The sequence below is a fragment of the Lacerta agilis genome, chromosome 17, assembly GCF_009819535.1.
Source record: "Lacerta agilis isolate rLacAgi1 chromosome 17, rLacAgi1.pri, whole genome shotgun sequence".
Classification (NCBI taxonomy): Eukaryota; Metazoa; Chordata; class Lepidosauria; order Squamata; family Lacertidae; genus Lacerta; species Lacerta agilis.
In genome coordinates, this window is record NC_046328.1 from 4,503,696 (window position 1) to 4,515,106 (window position 11,411).

Below are 11,411 nucleotides of genomic sequence, written 5' to 3' on the forward strand. Positions count from 1 at the left end.
TGAACTCTGGTCATGCTCTCGCTTGTCTGGATGGAGGGTAGAGAGGGACGTGTGTTTGTGTATGAACCAGACTACTGTACTAAGGTAAAACCCACATTTACTGCTTCACCCACTTCTGCATCTGGCCCACTGGAGGTTGTTCAGAAGGGGATGTGGCCCTTGGCCTGGCAAACCTCCCCCGTCCCTGCTAGATTCAATCATGCACAGATTCAATTCTAGTTGCACAGAACTCCTCATCGGTTGTGTGTGTGGGGGGATGAAGCACTCTTCAAGCAGCCCAGGCTCCACCCCGGTTCAGTTATCGCCTTTTCATTAGTTTTGTGTCTCCAGTGAGATGCTCAAATGCAAAGAAGGCAGCATGAACTGGATTCTTGCCTTGGCTTCTGCAGGGATGGGCTTGGAGGCTGAAGGATTAAATTAAATTAAATTAAATTAAATTGAACTGCGGGAATTGAGGGGCTTCATTATTTCTGTGTGAGGGGTGTGTGTGTGTGTAAAGCCTAGAGTGAGAGATGTATGCTCTTTTATATATTTATTTTATTGTTTCTTATGGGGGGTGAGGGATTGCTATTTCATGTACTCAGACCAGAAGGGGAGGAGGGAAGCACACAGCTGGAAAATACAAAATCAGCACAAAACTAGCATATACCCCCAGCCTCCTTGGAAATACCACCTGTAGCAAGCAATCAGAAGCTGCTGTTTGTGTTGTGATTGTATGTTTTTAATAGATCATATATACGTGTGTACAGATGTCTCCCCACTTACATGCGTTCAACTTGTGTGCGACTTCCTTCTATGTGTGGTGCTGGGAAGTAATTAAATAAATTGATTTAAATTGCAAAAAGGTGCGAAAAGGGCAAAAACGGTCCAGAAAGATGGGGGGAACTGCAAAAACCGTGGGAAAAGAGCTAGCAATCCCAGGAGCCTTTGTAACTATAATCCTATTGTGGCTTTGCACCAACCTTTGAGACATGTGGAAAGCTGGAGTTTTTGAAATGAGGTTTGGAGGGAGCGATTGTGGTGGAGTTTGGCAGATTTTTGTGGATGTTCTCCACTTTATGCGATTTCACGTACATGTGTGTGACATCGTACACCCAGGGGGTGTGCAGCTGCCCCCCTAAATCAAGTACTGTAAATTAATAAAAGTACCAGGAAGGCAAGAGGACCCGCCCAGATCTCCTGGAACAAGGGTTCAAGACCCACCTAGGGGTGGCAAGACTCTTTTGCCAAGGGGAGGGCTGGGAGGGGCAACAATCACTGCATTGGTCATGTGGTCAGAAATGATGAGATGGAGCGAGGTTCAAGCTCCCCCAGCTGGTAGAAAACAGCATGGTCCCACTCAGCTTTTGAATGCCTGACAGCAAAGTAAAAGGGGTGAAAATTGGGCCCATTTCTGGGGCTGGTGCAGAGTTCTGCCCCCATCAGGGTGTGGTTTGAAGGGGTAGAAGATACAACGTGGGGGTGCTCCTCCCCATCGCTTTCAGCGGTTCCACCTGTATATCTGATGTATTCTGCTCACAGCTGTCAACTTTTCCCTTTTCTTGCGAGGAATCCTATTTGGAATAAGGGAATTTCCCTTAAAAAAAAGGGCGAAGTTGACAGCTATGATTCTGCTGGCGTGTCCGTCATGCTGATGGCATATCTCAAAGCTCCTCCTCATACAGCAAATCTTAAGTACAGTGGTACCTCAGGTTAGAGACGCTTCAGGTTACAGACTCCGCTAACCCAGAAATAGTATCTCAGGTTAAGAACTTTGCTTCAGGATGAGAACAGAAATTGTGCGGCGGCAGCGAGAGGCCCCATTAGTTAAAGTGGTACCTCAGGTTAAGAACAGTTTCAGGTTAAGAACGGACCTCCAGAACGAATTAACTTCTTAACCCGAGGTACCACTGTATAGGATTGCACCTTTTAGGCTTTTTTGGAATTGTACAGGATAGTTTTGATTTTAAGGATCTGTTTTTCAGTGCAGTAGGTGGCAGGGGCAATGGGGATGTGTGGGGCTCCTGTCTCATCCCTCTCCTCCAGACGTGCCTTTGTTGCTCTCCTCCTAGTGCTCTGGAAGCAGCTGTTTTTCTGGGGGGTGAGGATTTGATCCCATTCTACAACCTTCTGGAAGGTGGCAGAGAGGGCGCGTTTTTCAAGGTAATTTAAGACTTGCATGCTTTCCTTAGTTATAGCTTTGTTACTTTGCCTTTCAGCGTCCACACCCTCAAGGCAGCTTACAATAAATTGATAAATGAAATATATATCACCAAAAAGCAGCAGTAGAACTGCATGAATAAAAAGTTACAGAGTCCAGCATCAGCCCAAGATGCATTGAAGCAACTCATTCCCTGCAGAGGAGCTGACTGGACTGGTGGCTGAATCTTATGCCAGTGCTCCAACCCCTTCGGCTTCCTGACCCCATCCATGCGCCTGCTGTTTCACCCTGGGGAGGGCCAGCCCTGGTGAGTCAGCAGATGAAAGCAGCAGTCAGAAATAAGGAAAAGGACTGTGACTATAATTAAAGCAGAAAATAAACTTCACCTGACCCCTTAACGCTAACGGAAGTGGTACCAAGCAAACTTCTCTTGGAAGAGCTTCCAGCAGTTTGTGCACCACTATAGAGAAAACTCCAGCAGCCACCTCCCTAAGCTCAGCAGACAGGGCTACACAGAGATAGGCTTTTGACGAAGTTCCTAATTAGTGGGAAGCTTCATTGAAAGAAAGTGGTGCTTTAGATACCTCACCCCCATATTCAGGGGCGTAGCAAGAGGGGGTGGGGGGGCCCCGGGCAGCGCCCCTGTGGGGGGTGGCACATTGGGGGCGGCCCTGCCCCCTGGACTTTAATTTTTTTTTCTTTTTAGGCTATTTTCGGCACTGCCGGGGCCGCCCCTGCGGCTCCGAAAATAGTCCCCCCCTTCCAGCTCGGAATGGAGGCAAGGGGCGGGCCAGCAAGGTGGGGTGCCACCCCCTCCTCGCTGGCCCGCCCCTTGCCTCTATGCCGAGCTCCGCTGCTGGCTGGCTTGCGGAGCCGGGGCATGGAGAGGGGCGGGCCAGCGAGGAGGGACACCCCTCCTCACTGGCCCGTCCCTCTCCCTGCCCCGACTTGCGCTCTGCCAAGGGAGCCCGGGCGGCGGATTCGGGAGTCTTTGCAGCCCGCAGAGACTCCCAAATCCTCCACCCGATACCCCTTCGTGCAGTGGCTGCTCACGCAAGCACGAGCAGCAGCGGCATGAAGGGGTGCCGCCGCCGGGTGGCAGCTTCGGGAGTCTCCCGATGCTGCCGCCCGGCACCCCCGGGAGCGAGGCATCGCGTGTGTCATGACGTCATGATGCACGCACGCACGCACCGCGATGCCTCACCCCCAGGGGTGCCTATTGGCTTCCCGCCCCGGGCAGCCAAGGGGCTAAGAACGCCCCTGCCCATATTGTTTCAGATTTAAAAGTTCAAAAGATAGCAGAAGAGCCTGGCTCCTGGATAAGACCCGAGGCACATCCTGTTCTCAAAGGAGCCAACCAGATGCTCATTATGGGAAGCCCAAAAGCAAAGCAGAAGCACAATGGCACTCTTCCATCTCATGTTCTCCAGCAACTGATATTCAGAGGCTGACTGTCTCAGATACTGGAGGCGGTATTTCAAATCGTGCTTCCAGTTAATGCTGGAGTAATATGTTCCTTGCTGCTGGGTCCCACTAGCAAGCCATGTTCTGCACCCGTTGAAGTTTCCAATGCTTTTCAAATGCAGCCCCATGTTTCACCTCCCATGTGCCCCATTGAAGGACCCCAGAACCCTGGAGCCAGCACTGTTTCAAGATCTAGCCATTATTGCATGTCCAGTTGATTGTCTTGCACATGGGGTCATTGCATTTTTCCAATTATACTTGATCACTTCCTCCCACTACGTTTTTTTTTTTTTAAAGATGAAACATGAACCGAATGTCAGGGTTCAAGTTTAGAGGAAATGGCTCTTAATGATATCGTTTATCTAGATATCTAATTCATCACCTTTTGTGTTTTCCATGCTACAAAATTCAATGTGCCTTTTTCATAAAATCCCAAAGCTGGAAAGGATCTCAAAGGTCATCTAGTTGACACCCACAGGCTACTGCTGATGCAGGAAATCCATTACTACACAATCCCCAATTGGGGGGGGGGCATCAAAACTTGCACTTAAAAGCTTCTGAAAAAGGAAGTTGGCCATCTTCAGACTATGGCAGTGTGTCAGACAACTCATGTAGCCAGGAAATCCTTCAAAACGTTTAGTCTAATCCCAATCTGAGCTGATTGGTTCCATTCCTACCCTCTGGAGCAAGAGAAAAGAAATGTGCTCCATTATGCCGGTGTGGTGTAGTGGTTAAGAGCGGTGGACTCGTAATCTGGGGAACCGGGTTCGTATCTCCACTCCTCCACATGCAGCTGCTAGGTGACCTTGGGCTAGTTACACTTCTTTGAAGTCTCTCAGCCCCACTCACCTCACAGAGTGTTTGTTGTGGGGGAGGAAGGGAAAGGAGAATGTTAGCCGCTTTGAGACTCCTTCGGGTAGTGATAATGCGGGATATCAAATCCCAACTCTTCTTCTTCTTATGTATGTGGCAGTAAATGAATATTTGAAGGTGGCTACCCTGTTACCTCTCTTAATCACGTGCTCTCCAGGCTGAACAGACTCTGCTCCCTCACCTTCTCCTCATGGGCTGTGTATTACATTTCCCCCTCCTCCAGGAGCTGGAAGACTATTTTTATTATGCCCAGCTGCGTCATCAAGGTATTGACACCATGGAACCCAGAAAGGTGTCCACGCACATCCCTTTGGAGCAAATCCCTTTTGTCATGCGCGCCATGGGCTTCTACCCATCTGAGGAACAGGTCAGTATTACTACAGGGGAGAGTTGCACAAACTTGTGAGTAGGATTGGAATGGAAGAATCTGTCCATTTCGGTTCTCTCCCCACACAACGCCCGCCCTCCCATGTTGGGCGCAACTCAGTGTTACTGTGTCCTGACGTTGCGGGGCGTGCTGGGCACCCACAGTGTGGGGCCTAAGTTGGCACCCCTATTTAGGGGGGTTGTATTATATATGGGGAAATGGCGTGCAAAAAACCGTAAAGCATGAAAAATATCCTATTAAAATATGTATACGATCAGAAATTTCCACTAAATTTCTCAGCGCATGCATACATATACTGACAAATTTTCACGAGGACTTAAAAAAAAAATACAGACTACTGCAGAAATGTTGAGGGGTGAAGACTGGGGAAATGATCCATATAAGGGCCCTGTGCTGGTTTCCTGCCATAAATTCCACCATTCCAGCTATATGCCACCGAAGGTACTGTTAAGGTACTGCAAGCAGTGGTGATTGCAGTGCTTTTTTCTAGGGATACTCAAGGGTACGCAGTACTGGTACCTTCCCCACCCCCCAATGCTAAAAGTGTGGCACTTACTGCAACACTTCATGGTGAGTACTGACAACTTTTTTCCTAAAAAAAAAAAAAGAGGACTGAGTGGTTGGATATATTTTTGACATGAAATTGGCACAGATACCTGCCATCTCAAGGTAGGGCTGAGAGAGACAAACCCGGAGAGCCACTGCCAGTCAGTGTAGACAGTACTGAGCTAGATGGACCAACGGTCTGATTCTGCATAAAGCAGCAGCTTATGTACTGAGCCAGATGGCACTGCATTGAAGAGAAGGGGTTTCCAGGGAGACCCAAAAGCTCCCTTGTAGGTCTTCTTGTGCGTGCCTACCTTTTTCAGAGCAATCCTATAGGCAGTTGCTCAGAAGCAATGAAAGTGTGTGCAAATGTTTGCAGCTGTATCTCTTCTGTCATTTAGGGATGGCGGAAACTGCCAAAGCGCATTGCTGGCCAGGGCTGTCTCGTCCATTGGGGCTGGTGGCGCGGTGCACCAGGGCGCAATGGCCTGGAGGGCGCCTCTGCCCTCCAGCCCCACTGGCAGCACCCGCCGGCAGCACCCTCCGGCTGCCTGGCGGAGCAAGGGAGCTGGCCAGCCACGCCACGCCCTCCGGCTGGCCTGGCAGAGCACGGGACCGTGAGCCGGCCAGCCGCACCGCACCATCTGGCTGCCCGGCAGAGCGCGAGCTGGCCAGCCGCGCTGCACCCTCCAGCTGCCCAGTGGAGCACGAGCTGCCCGGCTGCGCCGCGCCATCCGGCTGCCCGGTGGAGCGCGGGAGTGCGAGCCGGCCGCCCTCACCTCCCGTCCCGGAAGCACTGGAAGGGCGCGCAGAGCCCCGCACCGCTCCAGCGCCATGCCCCTCATCCCCCGCTCGCCCACCCCCCTCCCAAGGGGTGGCAAGCGCAGGAGGGAGGTGGCGGAGGGATCGCCGCGCCACAGCGGCCGATCTCCTTAAGACGGCCCTGTTGCTGGCAGGTAGTCCTGAGGGTGGGAGAGACAGGGACAGGGCAGAAATAGTGGCGAAACAAGGTGCACGTTGTGGAAGTCCCACTGAGCAAAAAGTGTCCTTGTGTTTCACGATGGCACAGGGCTGTGGAGACAGTTCAGCTCAAGCAGCACTTTCCTTTTGCAGGCTGTGTGTGAGCTTTAAAGAGAAGGTGCCTGTTGGTGGCAGAAGGACAGGAAAAGCTCTTCAAGGGTGACCAAACATGTAGCCCAGTTCCCTGCGCATTGTAGCGTAGCAGGGAGGGTTCATGGCCTACTTCCCTCCGCTGAACAGAAATGCACAGGCACAGTAAGAACAGCGCTGGAGCTGCCCCACTTTTATGAAACTGCCAGAGGGTGTGAAAAGAGAACCAGCTCTTCTCCCCACCTCACTAACCCTTTGCAACTCCTTTCCCCCTATGCATGTCATATCCTTGGAAAAATGCTTCTCGTGGATGATGAGGGTCGTGGAGAGAAACTGATATTTCTAATTTTATGGCGGGAACAGTAATTATTCTAATAGCCTTGCAAGTGGCGTCACCTCTCTTCTTCCTTCTCATTCATAAATCTCTTTTTACTCCTAACAGAATCTGTGTTATCAGGACCAGATCTGATTATCTGGTATCTGTGGCTGGTAAATCACAGTCTCTGTTTTTCATTTTCAGGAGGTTTTTATTGACGGGTGTGTGTATTTATTTATTTGATTTCTTAAAACGTATATGCCACTTGGTTGTGAAAAACATCAATTTGGTTTTTAAAAAAAGAATAAAGCAATGACATTACCAGTAAAAACAACTAACAGCAGATTAAAATGCACATCAACTTTCCACATATCTGGGGAAGCTTCCCTAAACAAAAAGGTTTTTAGCAGGTACTGAAAAGAATCTAGTGACAGTGTCTGCCTGATGTCAATATGCAGGGGGTTTCAAAGTGTAGGTGCTGTCACACTAGAATATGGATTCCTTATAAATTCAGAACATCTGTAACAGTGCCAGTTCTGCTGATTGAAGCAGTTGAGTGGGCATATACGGGTTACTAGAGAGAGGCAATTCTTCAGCTTCTATCCCAATACTGTACCCAAGTTTCTTAAAGTTAAATCTCTAGTTGGGGAAGGTGCATCGTTCTCTAGGGTTCATGCCTGTTAATTCATGTACCAAGCTTGATACCCCTTGAGCTCTTTAACACTGCTGAAGTATGGTTTTTCCACAATTATCTGGAAGCAGAATTAAAACAGATGTTCCATGCAGCTTTTGCTTGTTCATATAATATTAAACCATGGTTTAGTTTTATGTCTGAAAAAGGCCGTTTGTGCAAACAATGCTTTGGTTTTTCTGCTTTTCTGGACAATTCTCAGATGCTGCTCCAAACAGTGGCCCACAAGGGTGGAGCAACATTAGAAACAATGATCTGTTAGTTCAGATGTAACAGCAAACCAGTTTGCTTAAACTGAACTGTATTGTATTTGTATATTTTATTGATTCTGAAAACCACCCAGCAGACTTTGGTACACAGATGGCATAGAAATGGAACAAATATATATTTGGACATCATTGCAAACAGCAGCAGCCAAATGGGCAAGACTCAGAGGAACATCATGCAAACCATTTATTCCCAGTCCTTCTGAGCATGGGTTGGAGGGCTGGGAAATGTGACCTCGCTATGCAGCAAAGTGTTCCTTTTTCAATGGCCATGAAATGTCTTTTATTGTTGCCTTGGCGCAGAATTTCAAAGCATTCCAGTGGTGTCAGCAGCTCCGTTTACAAAGGCACATTTTTATTCCTTTAGATTGAAGACATGCTAAATGAAGTCAAATTCAGTGAATATCTGGAGACCGGGATGCAAGTGACCGACATCGATTTAGGCGACTTTATCAAGCTATATGTGAATCACCGGCCTGCCTTTGGGCTCTCACTAAAAGAAATAGAAAATGCCTTCCAAGTGCTGGGCTATGAGAATGAGAACAGCGAGGTGGCCATTAGTAGGGATGAACTGCTGCTGCTGCTACAACAGAGAGGTGGGCCTCAACCCAGAGGAGGGCAGCATTGGCCCCAAAACGGATTTGTCACAAAGCTAACAGGTTGTGTTTTTACCTTCTTTGACCCAGGAGAGCATTTCACAGAAGAGGAGCTAGCAGAGTGCCTCACCACTTTGCTGGGTGCAAATCCTGAGGGGGGCCGCTCGGAGGTTGGCACCTATGATGCTACAGGTACTTGGCTACAGCAGTGGCAGAGGAACCCTCTCCAGCACCCAGGGCAGGGAAGCCTTAGAGAGTGCGCATGTGCAGCATCTTGCATGTGCGCAGTCCGTACAGGATGCCACTCGCGCGCGGTGGCCATATGAGCAGCCGCTTGCACGGCGACCGTACGGGCTGCGCACATGTGGCAGCCTGTATGGATGCCGTGCGAGCGGTGCCCATACGGACTGTGCATGCCCTCGGCCGCTCTACAGCTGGGCGGAGGCAGGGGCCATCTTGTCACACACCCCCGAGTGGCACCCGGGGCAGATCGCCCCCTCCGCCCCCCACTTCGTACGCCCCTGGGCTACAGCACTTACTGTGGAAACAACTAATAACCTAGAATGATGCGTATGCAGCCCAGTGTAAGCTGTTGAGGGAAGAGCCCGGTATGGATGCAACATCATTATCTCCGTTGTCCTGAATCCTAACATCAATTTCAATGCCTCTCGCCTTTCAGGTGCAGATGCCTTTATTGAGGAAGAAATTCCAGAGGAAATCACAGCGACGCACTTCATAACAGACATTCTTGACTTACCTATTCCCGAGCCGAGACTGACAGAGACGGAAACAACAAAGACCACAAATGAACCTGGGAGCAGCACCCTGATAATTAAATCTTAATGGCCTCTGATTGGTCTTCATTCAGCCTTAAAAAGAAAACACATTGCTGTAGCTGCCTTAAAAAATTATTATTATTTGCATCCCTTTAGAAATTGTATTTTCTTTTGAAATAAAAATGATCAGAGCCAGGGTCATGGAAGATGAAAGATTTTTTATTTTTAAAAATTTTTAAAATTTAATTTTTATTAATTCATTTTGTTTAACAAACAGAAAAAGTAACAAGATAATACAACTGTTGTTATATAATGTTACTAAATAAAATTTAACATCCCACTGTGTCTTATTGTTTATATCTTAAGAAAAAAGGGGGAAAAAGAAAAAAAAGGTTTAACTACAACCAAATAAATAAGTAGGTAGTCCATACGCAGACTTACTTATACATACCTATATATACCCACACCCTCTTACCTACATATACTTAACTCGTATATCCACAAGAATTTGATTTCACAAATCAGTCTTCCTGGCGAATCCCCATGCATCTACCTCTCTTAATATTGAATGTAGACCAAACAATACTGCGTTCAAATATTTTCCAGTACATTCTGATACATTATACATCCATCTTTCCCCAACTCTTTATCCTTCCTTTAGCACTCAAAAGCTGGCATGGAGGTAAAATTATTATTATACTTTAGGGCATATTTCTTATATATATCCCATTTTTCGGCAAATTTTTATTTAGAATTTCCTCTGAGATTATTAGTTAGTAGGGTCAATTCAGCGAATTCTTGTAATTTGCCCTGCAATCTGAAATCTTTGGAAGTTCTTGTTCTTTCCAGCTTTTTGCCACCAAGATTTGGGCCGCCGCAATTGCATAAAGAAATACTTCTTTTGATTTGTTTGGAATTTCTTTATCCACCATGCTTAATAAGAATATCCGGTTTTTTTAGTAAAGGATATTCCCATCATTTTTTTAAATTCCTGGTAAGTCTCCCCCCACAAGGTTTTAACTTTTCCACACCTCCACCACATATGAATCATATCCCCGTTGTTCGCTCCACATCTCCAACACACATTTGCCAAGCTTTTATACATTTTTGACAGTCTACTGGGGGTGAGGTACCAGGGGTGGTTCATTTTTAACATATTTTCTCTTATATTGTAATTAGCTGAGAATTTCAAGTTGACCTTCCACAAAGTTTCCCAATCCTTGAACATAATTGGATGTCCCACATCTTGTGCCCATTTTATCATTGAATCTTTAACAGTCTCTTCCATTACCTCAAGGTCAAGGAGCAGTTTATACATTCAAGAAATTAATTTGGTCTTGTTATTAATCAATTCCTTTTCAAATCTAGTGGGCTCCTTTTCGAAGCCCACCTGTTTGTCTTGCTTGTTGTTGTTGTTCAGTCGTTCAGTCGTGTCCGACTCTTCGTGACCCCATGGACCAGAGCACGCCAGGCACGCCTATCCTTCACTACCTCTCTCAGTTTGGCCAAACTCATGCTAGTCGCTTCGAGAACACTGTCCAACCATCTCGTCCTCTGTCGTCCCCTTCTCCTTGTGCCCTCCATCTTTCCCAGCATCAGGGTCTTTTCTAGGGAGTCTTCTCTTCTCATGAGGTGGCCAAAGTACTGGAGCCTCAACTTCAGGATCTGTCCTTCTAGTGAGCACTCAGGGCTGATTTCTTTGAGAATGGATAGGTTTGATCTTCTTGCAGTCCATGGGACTCTCAAGAGTCTCCTCCAGCACCATAATTCAAAAGCATCAATTCTTCGGCGATCAGCCTTCTTTATGGTCCAGCTCTCACTCCCGTACATTACTACTGGGAAAACCTTGCTTGTAGACTTCGTTAATCTGAAAGTAATCTAACCAGCTGAAAAGATATTTTTTGACCTCTTTATAGTTTCTCAGCTTCAGTTGTTCCTCCCTTCCTGTCAATAATATATTATATGTTATCCATTTCTCATTTATGTTATTATTTTTTTAACCTCACGATAGCCTTAAATGGGGAGATCCATTTTGGTGTTTTGGGTTCCAAATATCTTTTGTATTTTATCCAAACTGAGTATATAGCATTTCTTATTACATGGTTTGAAAAGCTTTTGTGGACTTTTGTTTTGCCGTAGTTAAGGTAGGCATGCCAACCGAATCGGTTGGCATGGCCTTCCAAATCCAAAACATCCCAGTTTTGTAAAGTGCACCATTCTTTCAGCCAGAGTAAACAAGAGGCTT

At 47.2% G+C, this 11,411-nt stretch overlaps 1 protein-coding gene across 1 annotated transcript in view; it reads left to right on the forward strand.

Annotated features, from left to right (window-relative positions):
* Window positions 1-9,248, forward strand: part of CFAP251 (cilia and flagella associated protein 251) — a 32,034-nt gene extending 22,786 nt beyond the window's left edge. The window contains exons 17-21 of the mRNA XM_033136090.1: window positions 2,052-2,142; window positions 4,701-4,844; window positions 8,162-8,390; window positions 8,481-8,582; window positions 9,070-9,248. Coding sequence (XP_032991981.1) covers window positions 2,052-2,142; window positions 4,701-4,844; window positions 8,162-8,390; window positions 8,481-8,582; window positions 9,070-9,233 — 730 coding nt within the window. The 3' untranslated portion in view covers window positions 9,234-9,248. The remainder of the gene's footprint in view (window positions 1-2,051; window positions 2,143-4,700; window positions 4,845-8,161; window positions 8,391-8,480; window positions 8,583-9,069) is intronic.
* Window positions 9,249-11,411: the final 2,163 nt, after the last annotated feature.